General features: G+C 39.3%; 2 protein-coding genes across 2 annotated transcripts; both read right to left on the bottom strand.

Moving 5' to 3' along the window:
- Nucleotides 1–288: 288 nt before the first annotated feature.
- On the bottom strand, nt 289–6043 carry LOC120558412. Its single transcript, XM_039799397.1, has 5 exons — nt 5943–6043; nt 5683–5811; nt 5327–5549; nt 3647–3813; nt 289–1744 (listed from the first exon to the last, which is right to left on the bottom strand). The coding sequence occupies exons 1-5, from the start codon at nt 5967–5969 to the stop codon at nt 1697–1699; spliced, it is 594 nt and encodes a 197-aa protein (XP_039655331.1). The 5' UTR covers nt 5970–6043; the 3' UTR covers nt 289–1696.
- A 6890-nt stretch (nt 6044–12933) lies between these two features.
- tcf15 (transcription factor 15) lies at nt 12934–15202 on the bottom strand. The gene is made up of 2 exons (XM_039801194.1): nt 14502–15202; nt 12934–13417 (listed from the first exon to the last, which is right to left on the bottom strand). The coding sequence occupies exons 1-2, from the start codon at nt 14973–14975 to the stop codon at nt 13355–13357; spliced, it is 537 nt and encodes a 178-aa protein (XP_039657128.1). The 5' UTR covers nt 14976–15202; the 3' UTR covers nt 12934–13354.
- Between the last annotated feature and the right edge of the window lie 5859 nt (nt 15203–21061).

Consider the following 21061-nt stretch of genomic DNA (forward strand, 5'->3'; position numbering starts at 1 on the left):
CCTATTGTAACTGTAACCTGATACTTTCTGATAGATAGCTATAATGCATATTTACTACAAAGAGCATGGTGCTTTACGCTCCTATTTTCTAGTGTCAATATAAAAGTAGGACAATACAAAAATAAAGATACTTTTTTTTTAACCCAAGAAACATAGTTGGCATGAGCCATTATAAAAAACATGAACAGCATTGTTCTGCATGTTTCTAATTTGTTTTTGTTGTTCAAATAAAAAAAACTCAAGTTAAAGTGTCTGAACATTCAGAACATTAATATAGTAGTAAAAACCTATTTGCTATGTAAAGATCTAGAGACAGACCGCATCATCATTAAATCACAAATTTAATGAATCAAATTTACAACAGTTTCTTTTTCTTCTTTTAAACCCAGTAGTGAGTTTATACTTACTGGCTCACTCCATGGTGCATCATACCAAATACCAAATCTCACAAATTTAAATGATGTAAAGCCTGTTTAAAAACAGTTCAACTCTTGAACTCTAACTTCAGTTGATGTTTGATTTTGTCTGAATGTGGTGGTGGTGTTGTCTGAGGATGTGCCAGTAGGTGGGGATCTGTGCACATTTTCCCTCACTCTGTGCCTGCTGAGCTGCTCTCCGTGAGACGCCTCGCCTCCTTAATGATCTCAAATCAACATTTTCAAAAGGCAGTGATCCATTTAATGCTTTTTCTGTATTAGTTTGACTTTGTAAACCAGGAGGAGAACTCAGAGGCAGACGCTCACCCGCTCCCTCACTGTGACGATCGGTGGGTGTTAGTGTCTGCAGGATAAAAGCTGCTGGATTTCTTTACATCCCCAACAGGGAGAGTCGATACAGACTGGAGAGCATGAATACAGCATCTCGACATGCTGCACTTTCACACTTACTTCCTAAACAGGGGAGCACTCACCGCAAGAGGTCTTCAGCCTTCAAACTCAAAGTCTGAAACTGAATAGTGAAAGAGATTTTTAAAGATAACATAACCACAATATACATCTGATTATACATCTGATAACGGCTTGTTGATATGTTTATTGGTGTTTGTGGTTCTACTCATTGTGGAGTGGTATCATTTTCTTTGAGCAGTTGATTCATGACAGGAACTAAAGTAGAACATGTGGTGGGTGAATCCCAAAAGCTGTGGGATACAGTTGCTCTAGTTTTATCGTGAAAAGTAAATGTGTTATTTTTCATAGTAACTAACAGCACAATTAAAAACACAGACAATTAGCTGAGCTTTTTCATTTAAACTATGTTAGCATATCAGAAGTTTGTTAAAATCCCTGTACACAGATCCATTCAATGTTACGATATACCTATCACAATATCAGCTATCATATACTACAATAAATGCTGTTTACACCTGTAGAAGTGTGTGCATGGTGTGTGTGTGTGTGTGTGTGTGTGTGTGTGTGTGTGGTTTTGTTCCTCTATATAAGCTTTACATCCTCTCATGTCTGTTACTGTTTAGATATTCTTGGTGAGTTGACCTCTATCGTGCCAATAAAAAAGCCACACATGGTTTGGTTCAGCAGAGTGACACATTTTTAGAAACTGAGGATGCTTTACTGGAAAAAAAAATCTCTGAAAACAAGTGAAGTACAGTACATAAGAAATGCAACAATAAAATCATGTGTAATAGCTGATTTTGAAGATTTGTCCGCTATTTACATGATCTCACAGGTCAGCTTCGTCACTAATGCTGCCATCGTCTTGAAGACCTCATACGAACAGCTTCAATAACCTGAACGACAAAAAAGAATTCAGCAAATTGTTCAACTGGAAAGAAGCCCACTCACTATGCATGTAAGAAAACAAAAACAAAAAGATAGAGACGGGCTGCTGTTAGAGGAAATGGTGCATCAGAGCAGGAATCAGCTCGCCTACGACCTCTCGACAAACTGTAGGGGTTTCACACTAGATATAAAAATTCAAAAACAAAACTAATTCATGCAGGATAATGTTCAGTGGCAGGTGGAATAAGCCAATGTCTTATCATAATGCATCTAATAATGTGTATTTTTGTAAAGGTAGAATTTATGGCTGAGCTGTTCGATTTTATAAGTGTATCCTACCTAATAAAGTGGCCACTGAGTGTAAAATAATTTTTTTGAAACTGTAGGACGGCCCAACAAGTCCTCCAAATTGAATAACAAAATACGTTGTTTGTCTATGCCCTCTAAAATGACACATTAAAGTATATTAAGCCCACACCTGCATTTTCTGCTGTTTTGTTCCTCAAGGCTCCATTTTAGGCCCCATCTAATATAATAATATGACACCACAGAGGGCTACTTTAAGAGAGCACTGTCATGTAGTTGTACTTCCCCTTCAAACCAGGTGAAGTCCAGAGTTTTTAGTGTGAAATGGTGGATGACAAGAAACTTTTTCTTGCTAAACAGAAGCAAGACATATGAGTCCTAATTTTTAAAGCCTCAAATTAGCGGTTTAACCACTGTTCTTGGTTTTGCAGATGTGGACATGCAAAAAAATCTCTGTCACTTTTGATTCTGCCTTAAAAGAGACATCATGAAACTCACTTTCTCAGTGCTTGTGCACATACATTTGGGTATCTGGAGTGCCTACAGACCCACAAACTGTGCAATTAACAACCCAGTTAGTTTTTTTTGGGCTGTCTAGATCAGAAAACATGGGAATCAACAAGCAATTAAGGTTTGGCTGCCCTTACTATGTTACATGCAGCCACATTAGTAGAAACCCAAAATACAAGTATGAACCAGAAAATGAGATTGATATGTCTCCTCTAAATATCACTTCAGACGTATTGCGATAATCAAATATTTTGTTCTTCTGTTTTCAAAGCACTACATTGATTAGTATCAGCCCCTCCACTATTCCACCTCCAAACATGACAATCTTTTTGATCAATTCCTCTTCTCCATTACACATTCCATTTTCATTTTAATTATCTATAAAGCATTTTGGCCATGTGCTCCATAAATGAATTGACTTGACCATGTTTGCTTCATAACTTGCAACAAATCCAACGTTAACATGCCAACTAACGCCAACGGGCTTGTAACATTAGCTAGGTACAAATATAATAAGATGGCGTTAGCCTGTCGACCTGCCAAAATGAGTATCTGTGAACGTTAGCGGTTACGTTGTGGTCAACATTAACTAGCTGGCCCAACCGGCCCCATTTTAGCTTGTGATAACGTTAGCTGGTTAAGTCAGCCCAACCGTGATAGAAGCACGGACGGCGTTGCCATTTGTACCTGGCTACAGTTAACGTTAATGTTACAAAGCGCGCAAACCGGCTAAAATAGCTAACGTTACCCTTTCGACCTGACACCCCAAAAAACACACAGGTTAACAAAAGCTGGATGAAGTATAAGTCCCTATATCATAAACAATATATTTCTGAACTTTTACCACAGAGGTGTAAGAAAGGTTGCTCCAAAATCCCAGTGAAACAGATAACTTTTGAACGGCTTCGTGCATTTTTTCGCGCTTTGCGGTGAGTCTACTTCCCAAGATGCATTGCGCAAATCAAAATACGGGAAAAACACCTGTGAAAAATCATTACAGAAAATTCCTTAAAATAAACACAGTATATTAGCCCGTATTTTTACAGACCTTTCTTATAGTGTACAGTGCGTGAAGATAAATAGAGTTTATTTACCCAAATGCTGATTAGAGCTAAAACGATTTTGCTGAGGCCCACTGCCACATAAACTATTATGCTCCACATGACTGGCATGTCCTCCACTTGTCTGTGGCAGACTGCTGCGGACTGAGTCGTGTTCAACACAGTTGTCATTGTTGTCAGGTCAGCCTGGGTCGCACAAGCTGTATTCAGACAGAAATCAGTGTTTAAATTAGACATTTCAGAGCAGAAATCTATCACAGAAATAAATGTTCTTTGATACTTGTATCTCATCGATGATTAAACATTATTCCTTTAAAAAGTTTAGCAGACAATTTGACAAAAATTCCAATGTATGTTTTTATCTAAAAAAGGAACTATCAAGCAGAGGCAACATTTGTCTGTTGCTCGACATTCCATTTTTAATGAACAGTAGAATATATATGTTTGGAAAATGCATAACTGTCACAGTGGAAAGGAAAAAATGTGTCTAACCCTAACCCTAACCTTATAAAAAGGTATTTCCTGCTTCTTGATGTGGCTCGGCACGCTCTGTGACGCAGAAATAAGGTTAAAGCAGACAAGTTTGGTTCATGAACTTGCTTTAGAGAAATGAATTATTTCGATATACGTATATACAGATTATATTAATGAAGTGCTCATTTTTGGTGCATCTTCAAAAGCTGTAACCAAAAAACTTGAACACACTCTTAATTCTTGAGCATTAGTCATGTATTTAACCCTCTACTATCATGTTGGAATATTTTGGCTAATCTGAAGATGCATTATATATGGCACATGGTTTAACAGAGTTTGATTCCAATCTTGTATGTGTTGATTTGATAATTTACCGTTCCGTACGCACCTCACACGGAATATGATCTTCGATGACAAACTTACAACAATTAATTTGTAGTCTCCAAATCTTTTGCAATTTACCACGTACCACGTACCATTTATTGTTTTCCTAAACCCAACCATCCCGTTGTTGTCCCGCGTGTCATGGAAAGCCCACCCACAACCTTTTCCTTAACTTGTTCATTTCACGGAATTCTTCCGTGGGCCCATCCGTGAAACTGCCACAGATTTTGAGTTAAGGGGCCGTGTTCATTTCATGGAATTCTGTGAGATCAGGTTGAATTGAATTGCTTTACCAATTACTGCGTATAAGCTAAAAGTAATAAATTACTAGAGAAAGTAACTTTTGCATTACTTTTAAATATCTGTTTCAATTCTCTTATTAATGCTATATTATTTAAGTGTTGCTGTGGGACAGTGTGGGACAAGACATACAGTATGTCAAACTATCTATACCCATTATCACTATGATGAAAAGTAAGTAAACACAATATAGAATATGCATCAAACTTTAACCACATCTGAGAAGGACCAATTAGAGGGTAATAGACAAATACTGCATTTTCCGGTGTCTATGTAAAGATGTTGTCTCACTTTAGTCTTTACATGCTTACTTAAACTAATATTTACTTTCCCTGTCAAATTAAGTGGCTACACATTATATTGAGGAGGGAACCCCAAACCAAATCCTGCTTAGGGCCCCCAAAAGTCTAGGGCTGGCCGTTATACCCAACACTAGAGATGAAATATCAAAAACCTTATCAACATACTATCTAGATGTGTTTTTAGCTCAGCTCAGATGCTTTAATTCAGTCGTATATTGTGCCAAGTGTGGTGTAAGTTAAATTCATAGCTTACCGTGAACCATTAGGTTGACGCTAAGATCCTGATTTTGACTCCCCACATTTGCACTGATGTGACACTCGTAGGTGCCTGAGTCTTCAGGTGTCACCCTGGGCAGCAACAAACTGTGTTTCTCTCCAAAACTGGGTTGGGGTGAACGAGGGAAGCTGTAGTACTGCGGGGTATTGTTATCTTTAGACATCCTGATGATACCATTTTTTTTCTTCTGGTTGTTGAACTGTTTAAAGTAACAACCAAAAATGAATTTGTCAGATTAAATGAAACTCACTGACACACAAGATAAAACAAACTATTATTGTGGCATTTATTGTAGCTTAAATTTAGCAACATTAATGAAGGGGATCACTGACCTTGTACCATGCCACAGAGAGGTAATCCACAGTGTCAATATCAACACCTGGACGCTCACACTTCAGAACAACATCTTCATCGCAGTTTGCAGTTTGCATTTCCTGGGTTGCATAATGCACCAACAGCAGCTGAGATAATCAAAACACAAACAGCATCTATACACTGACTGAACTACTTTAGTTTGTATAGTGGAGGAAATGATCAATACAATATTATTAAAATGTAACAAGCTCAAGTTTTGTACTTAAACTTAACTCACCTTAATCAGCAATACCTTCTGGGACATGATTGACGGTACACTTCATCTGTCACTGGAGTTAGCTCTAACAAGGGGTGTTCTCACTTCACTTAAAAAGGACCCATTTCCTGTAAAGGTGGCACATTTTTAGCTTTCAGGTTACTATTTGGAGACATTCATTATCTGAGGAAAATCTGCCACCATGTGGTGCTTCACAGCAGTGCATACTGTGTTAATACTCGTTTATACATTTTTCACAAAACATTTGAGTTTTGGGTCACTTCCTTAACACTCGCAGTTCAGTTCAGATCTTTATCCACACAAAATAATTTATTTTTAGCAAGGCAGAGTTATTTAAAGGTACAAAACTAAATTGTTGTTCATTTAACAGCACCTGAAAATCTTGTTGTATGCTAGCTGTGGCCTATCTTCCCCACAGTTAGCTGGGGCGTCACAGATGCAACAACGTGAAACGGACCCATTCAACCAGAGACAAGCATACAAAAGACAATAAGGCAACAGAATGTGTGAAAACTATACATGTAATACAAAATGCAATGAAAAGACTGCACCCAGTAAGAATAATTACAAGATCAGGCTGTACAGTATGTTGTTATCTAGGCAGTTTACCATATATATTTAAATTAAACAGATTTGCCCCACATGAAATACATAAAAACATGAACTGTTATGAGTATAAATAAGCTGCAACTGGTCTCACAAATCTGGATTTGCTAAAACGGATTTTACTTACAGTAGCTGGTTAGTGAGATGTTTCTCCAAGAAACTAACCGCCCAACATACCATGGCTCACATCAATCAAGCACACACACACACACACACACACACACACACACACTCATGAACCTGGCTCATCCTGTTGTTTTGATCGCAGGGAACTCCCCATTGTCCCCCTTAAGCATATTATTTGTAGGTGTCGCTCTTGTTGACAAAGGAGGTCGATATATGGTTATTAATAGCCGACTGGCTTTATGGAAAAGGGAAGAGTGAGGTCTTTGGATTCCACCATCTGCATCAAACAATGCATCATTCAGCAGCAGCTGGCACAGTGAGCGCAGGGACGCAGAAATGTAGGCCTACTGATGTTAACACTGAACATCAGTGGAGATGAGGATTTTTTGGCCGCTTCCTATTGGACACCGGTAACTTGCAGCTGTGAGCGATTTTTGATTTATGACAGGGAGTAATCTCAGCATGAGAGATAGCAAATACAAAAGCATGATGCTCCACATTTCTTAAATATCTCTCACTTGTCGGTCACTGCAGATGTTCTGTGCTGCATTTATTCAAACATCTTAATCAAGCACGAGGGAGTTTTACAGTTATACAAAGTATGTGTTAAAAGGAAATCGTGTCATTAGGAAGGAAGTTCATAAGACTTAGCAAAGCTGTGATTCTCTGAAGGTTTATTTGTTGGTGTGAATGTTAGTGAGTGCACGTGTGATGTGTGCATGTACAGTATGTGTTTGATTCTGGCTCTCCGTGCTGTAGCTAAAGGGTGTTGCACGCCACAGTAAATCCCAGAGGTTGTTAGCACGCCCAGCTGCTAGCGTAGGTCTCCATGTTTCTGTCAGCGAGGTTGTTCACTGCACACTCTTTAGCCTCTGATTGAGGAAATCCTCTGTTTGCTGAAATGAAACGTCCCAATGGTTCCGCCATCTCTCCCACAGGCCCTGTACACAGAGACTTTCCCATGAAGAGTGTGCATGTTTACTGGGCTTTGACAGATATATAGCTCTTTGATGGACCCTAGCAGTACCAATGTTTCGATGCTGGAGAGGCTGATAGGGTGATACTTTTGAGATTATTTGGGCCATTTTTTATTTATTTTTTTAAATTACCCAGAATTTAACACCAAAACTCTAAACTGAAACCAAAACAAATCCTTCTCAGTTCAGTCCATATAAGATATTTAGTGTCCGACATGAGGATTTCTTTCAGGAGCAAGGAAGCATTCAAACATAAACACAATAGAAACACAATAGGACAACTAAAGACTTGTACAGCACATGCAATACAGAACGCAGACAGTATTTTTTAGAATTAAGAACATTTATAACACATGGGATAAATGAACATTTTGCGCCTCATTTTTAGAGAACTGTATTTCTGACAAGGACAGGATGTGAAATTCCTTAAAGAAAGGAAGCTTTAGATTCGTTACGAAAAATGTCTGACAAAGACAGTGACGCTCACCAATGTTTTTACTCCCCACCTTGACAACGTTGCCCATTTGATTTGTGTTTCGAAGGTCTGGAATGACGCCATGATGGATCTGTAAAATAACTGTCAACATTTAAAACGTTGAACGTCCCCAAGAAATACCCCAGTCTTTGTTGCCCTTTGCATATTGTTGTATATTGCCACCATAACAAAGTAACTATAGTTAACAGAGTTATTTACTTAGTATCTCTTTGAGGCAGAATGGCCAAAGAAACTCTGGAACACTGCTACCTTAATAAAATAAAAAAATAAAAAATCACTTAATTTAACAAAGATAATCTAAATAAAGCCTAAAATTTAGAATTTAATTTAACACACACTCACACAAAGAAATCTCAAACATACATTATAATAAATATATGCTGTCACCCATGCCAGAGTGGATGATATGATTCTCCTGTTAGATCTAGATAATCTATTTGTTCTGTACTGAATACGACTGTAACTGAAATGGTTCCTGTGTTTGTGAGGCTGCAGAGCTGCATCACACTGCCTGTTCAATTGTTTGTTTAAGGAAGCAAAAAAGCAAAAAAAAAAAAACACTTTCAGTGTGTATTACTGGATTCTCACCTCTGCCTCTAGGCTTTGGCAGGCTGCTGAGTGCGGGAGGTTGATTGTCCGAGCCTGCATCAGAACAGAGCTGTGTTACGACGGTCTGTATTGTTCCCTAATTTCTTCTCAGGGATTTCCTTTTACCAGCTCCCCACACCCGCCCATCCTATTCACTGTACAGCCCTCCATCATCCTCCCTCTGTCTGAAGGCCCTGCCAAACTCTCTGGCACATGAAAAACATTGTTCTTGTATGTTTGAGGAGACACAACCGCCTCCTCAGACAGGATTTTCTCCCCCACTGAGGCTCAGCTGACTGTCGGGCAGACAGACGTCCTCCTCCTCCGTTTGGAAAAGCGGTCATGTTCAGTCAAAGGTACCTGGGTCTTGAGCCACAAAGTGACTCAGAACCATTAATATCTTTGACATGCAGGTGGAGCAAGGGGCCATCTCCCCAGCCAGGGAGTGTTTGAAACATGCTGAAACTGACTGGGAGAGCAGAAGCCATTGAAATATTACCATGTGCAGGTCTGTTTCTAACAAGAGCTCTCTGGCAAGACTACAAAATGCTGACGTTAAGCACCCATCTGGGAATCGGAACTGCACTCCCAGATGACGTTGAAAAAACACTTTACATCCTTCCCCGTTTCTGGATCATCTATTTTAGCTTTTTCTTTTGGCGAGGCAAAGGGAGGAAGACGTTTGAACAGTCAGAGCAGTGATTTGTGTTCAATCTGAAGAGATGTTTTCATGGAGCCATTGCTCAACATGTTTCCTCTTCTGTTTGTTTAGACCTATAACTATTAGTCAATCAACATTAACAGGCTGATATGTTACATTATGGCCGTTTCTTCTACATTTACTGTATGCACAAATAACTCTGCAAAGGTAGAAAGAAGAAAACTAAACTGCAATCTGTTACGTACAATAACGCACTGAGCTTCTTAATGGGCAACATAAAGAAGACAAATCTTACACACACAATAGTTTTAGGTTTACATTAAAGTGAGCTTTATTGTACAATTAACTTTTTTTCAACTTTATTACTGCAGTGCAGCCATCTTGCATCCAAATCCTGAACACATATCTTCTTAAAATCTTTGTTTATGTTAAATCTGGTATGGTTGCAAACTGTTATAATCTACTCTACTTTTTAATGCTGCTGTACAGGTAGTGGTGGAAGAAGTATTACGATCTTTTGCTTTGATAAAAGTACCAATACAACAATGTAAACAAACTCCAATTACAAGTATAAGTCCTGTATTATTTGCTAAATGTACATGTGAAATGTAAAAATGTAGTGGAGTGGAAGTAGGTTTTATTATTCTGTTTTATCACTATGTACTGTAAAAGAATTGTAATAGTGTAGTTTGTCCATGTGGAGCCAATTTTAGATACTTTGTATACTATTGGGTAGATTAGTAGTATAGTACTGCATCATACCATGTGTTTTTTTTACGTAAAAACAGTAACTAGTAAGTAAGTGTCAAATAAATGTAGTGAAGTAAAAAGTACAATATTTCCCTCTGAAATGCTGTGGAGCAAGTATATAGTAGCATAAAATGGAAATAAGTAAAGTACTACTTAAGTAAATATACTTAGTTACATCCAACACGGCTTACATGTCACTATTTGTTACAGATTGTTAAGTGTATCCTTTGCCGTTTTTAATCATCATTTTACACAACTAATAGTACAGTGTTTGTGACAGTTTTAAGGGTAAACTGGGTCAAAATAACCATATTTTAGTAAATAACACTAATGCTGGGTCAAAACAGCCAATTAGTACTGGGTAAAGATAAGTTAGTAGTACTGCACTCAAACAGGTGCAACAGTATTGCAGTGGTGCTATGTTTTTAACCCAGTGATTTTTAGTGTGGACAGATGGGAGCCAGAATCATCTCTCTCCCTCTCTTGTTTTTTGTCTCTGTGCTTTATGTTTAGTTTAGGTTGCAGGGGGTGAGTTCAGGCTTCATCCTTCAAAAACATGACATAATATAGCAGACAAAGCAAAGTAACCAAGCGTTTTCTTCTTCTTGTTTTCTTTTTCTATCTTCCACAAAACAATAGACTGTCATCTCAGGTCATAAATCTGGCAGCAGGAGGAGGAACGGCCATCTAGCTTCAGTACAGCTGCGCTGAGATTCTTCCTGCACAAAATCCCTTTTGGGATTAAGAGATGCGAGCGTCCGAGGAAGAGGAAAAACTCACCGAATCGAAGCAGTAAACCTTTGCAGTGGTCCCCAGGTGGCTCCTCGCCTGTCAGACATGTTAAACACATCCACCCTGACCTTATTTCTCCCTCATCTCCTCTGATGCTCTCTGCCATCAATTTGTTACCTGTCATCTTGAAAGAAAAAAACAAACTGTCTACTTCCGAAATGATGGAAAACTCACTATTTGGTTCGCTCATGCTGAAAAGCACCACCAGAGAGCAGTACATCTGGGCCCCAGCGCCGGATGAAGTCAAGACTGGCGCTGACCCAAAGCTCGCCGCACAGAGAGTTCCTCAGAGAGGTCGGCTGCGCGTTGTTTTCCCTTCCTGTGCCTCTGTGACGTCTTCCTGCCGGGGGGAGCCTCGGGGAGCCATTTGAGGAGGCCCCGGGGACCCGAGCATGGAGGACTTAGCACAGCAAATTCCAATTAGCCTGACAGGGCAGGTGGGGGATGGGGGTGGGGGGGGGGTAGAGGGGAGCTCGGACCCCCAGCATGCACCTCTAACTGCCCTAAAATTCACTTTCCATACAGCCTCCTGTGTCACCGGGGAGCCTCGCTCCGTCATTTTGAGGATAACATTTGCACGTCTGACTCAAAGCGATGCCAGACAGGAACTTGGGCTCAGTTGTCTCTGTGTCCGAGCTGCAATCCGCCTGTTGGACTGATCACAACGCTGTCTTTTTCAGACTGGAAAAGACAGAGACAGGCCCGCAGAGACTGGGCTGCTTTTGCTTTGCAGCCGGATATCACCGCACTTATGAAATGTTTCCCAGTGAAAGAAGTCTGAATCGTCTCTGTGCTATGGAGACCACCTTGCAAGACAATATAAAAGCAAATGTACGGTATTTATACAGCCCTTTTCTAGTCTTAACGACTACTCAAAGCACTTTTACAGAGTACAGGAACCATTCACACACATTCATACACTGTGGCTGATGCTGCCGTACAAGCTGCTCATCAGATAAACATTCACACACATTAACACTCCAGTGGCGCAGCACCGGGAGCACTTCGGGGTTCAGCGTCTTGCCCAAGGACACTTCGACATGGGACTGCAGGGCCCGGATTCCAACCACCAACTTTCCGTTTGTTAAACGACTGCTCTACGAGCCACAGCTGCCCCACAGAAGCCTTTGCAGCTGAATGTAAGCAAATGAATAAGACTGTCATGATGATAGTGACAGTAAGAACCTCGGTATGAACTTCAGAGGGAATCTTCAACCACTGCTGGCACATGAACTAATCCATTCATATAAATTCATAGAAAGTTTTCTTCAGGATCAACGGCAGCATTATATTTGCGTCATTTTCCATGATTACACATCAGCAGGGTTTCACTTCTGTGCTCCAGCGTGACATTTGACCTCTCACCCCATCTCTCCCTGTCCATTGGGCCCACAGCAGTGATTTATCCCTCTGACATACCAACAGCTGTGTTGGGGGCTCCGAGCAGAGTGTGGGCTACTATTTGCCGTGACTAATCGATAGCAGACTTCAAAAAACAGCCATCGTGAGATCTGGAAAAAAATATACCATTCATTGACACCAGAAACCTTGAGGCTCTGCGCGCTTCATAAACAACGTCTTGGCAACATTACTGGAAACAGTGGAAGTGTGTGCGTGTGTGTGTGTGTGTGTGTGTGTGTGTGTGTGTGTGTGTGTGTGTGTGTGTGTGTGTGTGTGTGTGTGTGTGTGTGTGCGTGTGTGTATGTGTGTGTTTGTGTGTGTGTGTGAGTGAGACATCTTTCCATTAAGACATAAAAGACATTTTATACCACTAAGTTGATCGTTAAGAAAATAGATATTTGCAAATGGAGCTGAAGATAAATACAGTTTGTTATTTGAGCATTTAGGTGTCAGACAAAGAATGTTAAACTTTTTCATTAAATTTAAGTTGGTATTTTATGTAATTTTCCAATCTGCAGTAACAGCTTGAAACAGAGAAAGTGTCAAAAGATTGTTGATCCCAGAAATAAACCTTTTCTATTTTTTTCTGTTGTCAATTTCATCGTTTTACTCTGCATGCATTTAGTTTACATCAATGTCCCAATCATTAACACAATCTGAAACAAATTTTGACATTGAATTTTCTTCATGAAACTGTTTCTTGTTGTCACCGGAAAAACCTGGGAAGCAGGAAAATAACAGCTTTTATTTTGATAAAATATATTTTATTTTAAACTTTCGAGTGGGAAAAAAAAAAAAAGGAAAAAAACTCATAAGTTTCAAACAAATGCACTGCATCTTTGAAAGGCTTATGCTTAAATTTTCTCAGTCAAGTATAAATAGTCTCTTCTTGGTTTCCAAAATTTGATCCAGCATGTGTGTCTTGGTGTGAGTGTTTGTGCTAACACCAGCTTTGACTCTTCCCTGAGAAAGTCTTTGAGGATTTTCAGGTTGCTAATCATTCACTGGTCTTCAGTCAGCGTCTCGTTCGCAGCGGACCCAGCCCTCGCATTTTTAAACAGTTTTTGGCATCCTTTATCTGGAAAAAAAAGAGAGTCATATAAAGATTCAGCAATATTAATGTAACGGCACCAGAAGTCATTGTAATTTTTTAGGGAAATAAAGACATTATAAATGTTTATTTTCTACAAAACATTTTTCATCTTCACTGTTTGATGTCACATTAATGTCCAAATGCAAAGTGAAAGGCCATATACTCATTATGTTGTAGATCAGCAACAAGGCATGCTACGGAGGGTAAATTCACATTACCTAAAGTAAGAACAAACCAAAGGGAAAAACACTCTAATATATAGAGCCATGAATAATTGGAATGCAATGCCTAGTCATGTCATTCAAGAAAATAGAAAACCTCAATTCGAAGTATTACTTAAAGAACATCTCCTAGCTGAGCAGAACTCTGTATTGGATAATACTTAATGAATGCTGTTATTATCATTGAGGGTTCTCTGTGTGCATTTGCTTGGTCATATTATTAGTGAACAATGTCATAATCTCATCTCTATGGTTTGTGAATAATTTATACTAGGTCCTGTGTTGTCCTGTGTTGTGTTGAATTTTGTTGTCTTTGTTGTTATTTTTGTTGTTTTTCTTTCAGTGATGTATTGAATGTTGTTTTTTTGGTGGTTGTTTTTAATGTAATGATGCACGTCAATGTATAGCTGCACAAGTTGTGGGTGGATTCCAGGAAGAATAGCTGTGGCTACGGCCCCAGCTAATGGAGATCCCAATACAATCAAATCAAATCACATTATGTTTTGAACCACAGTGAAGATTTCACAGTGGTCAAAAAAGAGAATAAAAAACATCTGTGTCTGACTGTGTGAGGAATTTACAGCGAGCGCCAAGACATGTGCCGTGCGTAAAGGTATTTTTACGCACACACTCCAAGACAAAATAATGGGAGTTACACAAAAGTGGTCAGGATTGAAAGATAAACAGATGCTGCATTAGAAGGAAGCTTCTCATAAAAGCATGATCAAGACAAAAACGGGCCTGTGTTCACTTTGATACGCATTTAGCACATTGAACACACCAGTTGTATTTAAGCTGCACTGGATTTTAAGCCGGCTTAAACGAATATGCAGAACAACAGAATTTACCCCTTTTCTCTGGTTGCTCAAACAGAAGGTGCAGATGGTCCGCGGCTGCTGCGCCCCGCTCTCTCGCGCATGAACCGCGCCGAGGCAGGGCTGTCCATCAGCGCCGCCGTCTCCGAGAAGAAGCACGTTGGCCAGATGGGAAATGTAGCTGGATGCCAGTCGGAGAGTTTCAATCTTGGAGAGCTTTCTGTCCACCGGCTCGGTGGGTATGAGAGTCCGGAGAGCTGTGAATGCGGTGTTGACACTCTGGGTCCTGCCTCTCTCCCTGGCGTTAGCTGCGCTCCTCTGTTTCACCACCACCGGGGCCTCCCCTTCCAGTCGGTGCGAAATCCTTCTGCGTTTTTTGGTGGAGCCACAGTAACTTTGCTCCGAGCTGCCGTCGCTTTCGCTGCGGTTTTCATCATCCTCGGACGTGACGGTGAAGTCAGAATAGATCAAGTGTGTCGCCACGGGCCGCAGCATGGCGAAAGTCATCTTCCCAAGTTATACTAGTCCCGGCCACAAATCCTCTGGTAGTTAAGACCGACAACAAACGCAGGGACCAATGCTACATCTCAATAGGGCACACACGCAACATGTAACCACCTGCGGGGGGAAAAAAAGGACGTTTATAATAAAGCTGACCGACTTTTCACAAGTCAGTTTTTGGACTGGCCTGTTTTAGGGATGGACCAGGACTACCTGCTCAACTAGGCTCTTATAGCTGGATGGGAGGAGCTGCAAGCAGCACACGCACACACACACACACACACACACACACACACACACACACACACACACACACACACACACACACACACACACATACATACATACACATACACATACACACACACACACACACACACACACACACACACACACACACACACACACACACACACACACACACACACAGTGTTACAGTAACCTCTCCAGTGAAAAGACTCACCAATAATAACTCATCACAAATATACGCCTAACTCTTATAAATCACAAATGCACCAGAATTGCACATGAATATTATAGTAATAGGCCTACTACACTATAATAGATAAAGTGAGTTATACATTTATCACTCAGACATATTAAAGAAACATTGGCACTGGGTGATTTAGTAGCATTGCAAGACACATTATCACATTCACATTACATTTCATTTAGCTGATGCTTTTATCCAAAGCGACTTCCAGATCAACAGTATTGCAGTAAGTTGTACCTGTATTTTGTGGTGGAAGAAATAGCAAAAAGGTAGCAACGTAAAATAGTTAAAATACTCAATTACATAAGAAGTACATCAGTGTTAGCAGCAAAATATATAAAAATGAAAAGTATATGCAGAATTCAATTCAATTGTATTTATAGTATCAAATCATAACAAGTTAGCTCAAGACACTTCACAGATAGAGTAGGTCTAAACCACACTATAATTTACAAAGACCCAACAATTCCAGTAATTCCCCCAAAAGCAAGCAGAGAGAAGACACCCATTAAGTGAAATATAAGTAGAAGTAGAATCATAATGCCTGCTGGTCAAGGTGCACCTAATTCTTCGATACTTAATGTAGTGTAGTGCTGGTTAGTTTAAAAATGCATCTTTTTTATAAACTAATTCAATGTTTTTGTAAATGTAAATTTTTAATCAGCAAAGTAATTTGTAACTATAGCTGTAAAAATACAAGTATTGGAGTAAAACATAAATAAATAAGTAAGATTTGTCAAAGAAAGTACCTTAAATTTGTAATGAGTAAATGTACATTCCACCACTGGCTGTACTTTATGTATAGGATGAAAGGAACTCTTGTTTCGTATGAAATTAATGTTTCTGGGCCGGGAGCATGATTATAAAGTTGTAAAATTCAACTGTAAAAGGCTATAGAGTCTTTTAATGGCATTTAGGGACCAACGTTTGCTTTTCAGTTATTTTACAGTTTACTATCCTGTGTTAGTCTGACATGTTTATGGTGCTGCCACCCGCTGAGGTTTGTTTCTGTTGGCTGGTAGACCAAAATAAACTTAATACCTCCACGAGACTTCAGCTTGTTCAACATCTACATTGGCCTACATATATAATTGTGCCGGTGTTTGTAAAACTGTATGTAAATTCTCTTTGTCTTGCCAATTCTCAAATTTCCAATGGAAATTGTTGAGTCAAATGTGCGAAGTTCTTTAATTTGAATATGTTTTTCAAGACGTCTGGCTTAATATTTGACCTCGTACCACTATGGCACAGCAACAAACAGGCGTAGGTTAGCTGGAGTAAATAATGTGTTTTATGAAAAGGCCTATGCTCAGGAGCAGAGCTCAGGCAGCAGGAGAAAGTTAAGTGTGAGTAAATAAACATTGAGCAGATGATCCTGGAATGGCAAGGATGTATTTGCTTGCTGCTCTGAGTTCAAAAAAACAAAACAGCGGCAAATGGACGATGTAGTCCTTCCAGTCTTCTCCAGCCACATTCAACCACTTCAGTGTGCCTCAGCTGCATCAACAGTCAGACATCAGACACCTAAACTGTCTGCTGAAAGAGCTCGGAGGTCTTACAAAGGACACGAACCAAACAGGAATTGGCTGTAGCAAAGGCTGTGTGAATATTTCAATTAGCAAAAATAAGGGGGTCTCCAGAGATTTTACTTCATACAAGTTAATTAAAAAAACATTATGAGCTATGAAAGATACACTAACTGATTTTAATGTGTTGTGATATCTGATATGATGCAGTAATTACACATTAAAAGGTCAACAAATCCCCTCAACTATCAGCAAACTAATTATGCTGCAAGTCTCAGACACTCTCTGCTGCTGCTGCTGCATGGTTTATTACATTTATAAAGACCCATAAAGACGCAGTATGAATTTATTGTATGTCTTTGTGGACTGGAGAGCATGAATACAGCATCTCGACATGCTGCACTTTCACACTTACTTCCTAAACAGGGGAGCACTCACCGCAAGAGGTCTTCAGCCTTCAAACTCAAAGTCTGAAACTGATAGTAAAAGAAATTTTTAAAGATAACATAACCACAATATACATCTGATTATACATCTGATAACGGCTTGTTGATATGTTTATTGGTGTTTGTGGTTCTACTCATTGTGGAGTGGTATCATTTTCTTTGAACAGTTGATTCATGACAGGAACTAAAGTAGAACATGTGGTGGGTGAATCCCAAAAGCTGTGGGATACAGTTGCTCTAGTTTTATCGTGAAAAGTAAATGTATTATTTTTTCATAGTAATTAACAGCACAATTAAAAACACAAATAATTGGCTGAGCTTTTTCATTTAAACTCTGTTAGCATATCAGAAGTTTGTTAAAATCCCTGTACACAGATCCATTCAATGTTACAATATACCTATCACAATATCAGCTATCATATACTACAATGAATGCTGTTTACACCTGTAGAAGTGTGTGCATGGTGTGTGGCGTGTGTGCGTGTGTGCATGTGTGTGTGTGTGTGTGTGTTGACTTGACTTGGGACTTAAGACAGAAGAAGTAGATCCATTTGTCCATCCTGATGAGGAGACAGCATGTCGGCTTTGCCACCCACTGAGTCCTGTGTTGTTGTGCTCTTCAGATATCTCCGATGACAGCATGATCTGTCCGAGGAAAGTTTTCTATCTGTGCTCTGTTGCGTGTTTTGCCCCGCTATAGATGGCAGTGTCAGTTTGTTTGGCTTTCAGTAAAATATCTCAACAACTAATTCTTTTTTTTTTGCCATATTTGGTACAGACATTCCTGTTCCCCAGGGAATAAATCCTTATAACTTTGGTGATGCGACAATGTCTCGACAATTATTTGATGGGTTGTCATGAAATGTGGTACCGCATCCATGTAGGGCTGACATCTTCTGGTCGGTTGGTTAGTCGATAAGCTCTTGTCTGACCAAATTCTCAATGGTCTCAATAAAAGCTGGAAAACCAACAATAAATGGATCCTACTAACTAGTTAGCTAGTATTGCCTGTGTAGCCAAAGCCAGATATAGTATATTACTCTGAGCTCCATTGTTGTCCAAAAACTATTAAAAAACACATCAGTGAGCCACACCGTTGCACTGTGTGACATTCAAATAGTCGCCAACAAATACACTATTTACTCCAGTTTAAGTAAAGTATGCCAGAAATTACAGTGCCCAGCTGTTTCGGAAATTATGTAGACTTTTATAAAATTGAAATGATAAAATCAGGACCCTGTTTTAACCATCTATGTCCTCAGTAGAAACAAATGGGCTTGAGGCAACAGAGAGCGACAGACAGGCTGAGAAAGTATTGACAAACCGGACTAACTCACTATTGGTTTGAGTCTTTGAATGGGAATAGGTCTGTCTCCCCTGACTCTTAGGATAGGTTATGGTCAGGTGTTGCAGAGAACAATGGCTGGGGTTAGAGCTAAGGCTGTGCTGAGGTAAAATAAGGATCACATATTGTCCCTCATGCTTGTTCAGCAAAGCATCCGTAGAGGAGATCTGTACTGTGGTTTCATGATTTATGCACTCTTTGATTATCAGGAATCCGTTGGCGTTAGGTCTTAAGGTGCTGGAGCCCTGTTGATGAACACTGAAAGTATACCCACATCACCCAACCTCCCTGGCAGAGCAGGTTTGTCTTGCTGTTCTGTTGCATGTGGACACTACAGCTGAAGTTAACGGAGTGCTGTTAGAGGACAAGGCTGATGTGAAGTGCATGATAATATGCTTGGCCACAGACAATGCCTTCTAATGAGTCATCTGGTCCCTTGATAGCGGAGCCCTGTCCAGTGAATATGTTCACTCTGATTGGCAGGGCAAGTTTGAAGCTTGTGTGAAATACAACCTGTTGCTATTATACCTCATGTACACTTTCACAAAGCTACATAGAGACGAAGGTTAAGGCACAATGTGTCACAGAGCACACAGTGGTGGAAAGTAACTAAGTACATTTAGTCAAGTACTGTACTTTAGTAGAAATTTGAGGTACTTGTACTTTAACTGAGTATGTTCTTCTCATGCAACTTCGACCTTACATTTCAGAGGGAAATATTGTATTTTTTACTCCACTACAAATATTTCAGAACTTTAGTTACTTTACAAATTAAGGATTTTTTGCACACATAACACATTAACACATTACAGCTGAAATGATTAATTGAATAACAGAATATGTATAGGCAACTATTTTGATAACCTTTCATGGTTACAGCTTTTAAAATTTGGAGGATTTCCTTGTAGTTGTTTAAATGCATTTTTAATAATGTTGATGTTCAGACTGTTGGTTGGAAAAAACAAACATTGTGAGGGTGTCACTTTGGGCTCTGAGTATCTGTGGTGGCAATTCTTACTATTTTCTGAATTTTTACCAATTTAAACAGTCAATCGATTAATTCGAGAAATAATCAGATTTATTCCATAATGATAATAATCATTAGTTGCAGTTATAAACAGTTAAAAAAGGAGCTCCACCTCAAAAAACCACAACAGTACAATCCTGGATTTATATTCATGCACGAGAAATAATAATCTAATGATATAATATATAATAGTTTGACAGTCACATTGGGGCATTTTTCTGCATTGAGTACTTTCAATCCTTTGAGTACATTACATCATACTTACATACTTTTACTTAAGCAGCATTTTCAATGTTTACAGTGTAGGGTTAATACTTCTACTTAAGTAAAGGATCGGAATACTTCCTCCACCATTGCACAGAGCACACAGTGCAGGGGGGTCAGAGGGCGGATCCGGCATTGCAAATCTGGCACAAATTACACGCCTGCAGCAGCCACCAGTAGTCTGAGGGAATTCCGGATAGGAAGCTGTGAGAAGTCCTCATCGGCTCAAACACCACACACTCGTTCAAGAGGATTTGGTTGTAGTGCCTCCCCAAGTGGAACAAATGGCTAACCAGAGATCGTTTTTTAGCTGCATTTTAAATGTAGACTCTACAGGACAGCCAAATTAATAAGATCTTGTAAGGTAGTTTTATTCTGCCACTGGATCATTTTATAGACTCAGCAGTGATTAGAAGACACAGGGAAAGGCTCTCTCTATCAATCTTTTATCACCTTCAAAACAATCATAAATCCCAAGAGAAATCTGCCATGATGAAAAAAAGAAGAAGAAAAAGCAGGCTTGTCAAATTTTAAAGAGATTTTAAACAACTGGTAGATTCATCTGTTTCAATGCACAGCCTATTATTTTCAACCTGGTTACAGTCAAAACTAATAGAGCAATTCATCTTTTAAATAAAAAAAATGTCAATATCAATCAGCATTGTTTTATATTCTATCTTAATAAGTCATATTGTTCTTGGTTACAGCAATCTTGTTTTGTAGTGTTGCAGGACAGAAACTATACAGAGCAGAGGAAATCACACCCTTCTTAGAGCCTCACCAAATTTCATAACATAGTCACCACAAGTTCATTTTGTTAAGTCGTCACTGAGCAATACAACAACAGACTGCAAGAGAGTATATGAGAATTGACACAGCCACAAACCGTTTTAAAAAAAAAAAAAAAAGAAAAATGGCCACAAACACTTCCTCTTCTTAACTCCCTAAACCTCCTTGATCTGTTTAAATCCTCAAAGATAAACCACCCATG

Source organism: Perca fluviatilis, chromosome 5 (genome assembly GCF_010015445.1).
Source record: "Perca fluviatilis chromosome 5, GENO_Pfluv_1.0, whole genome shotgun sequence".
In the NCBI taxonomy this organism is placed as follows: Eukaryota; Metazoa; Chordata; class Actinopteri; order Perciformes; family Percidae; genus Perca; species Perca fluviatilis.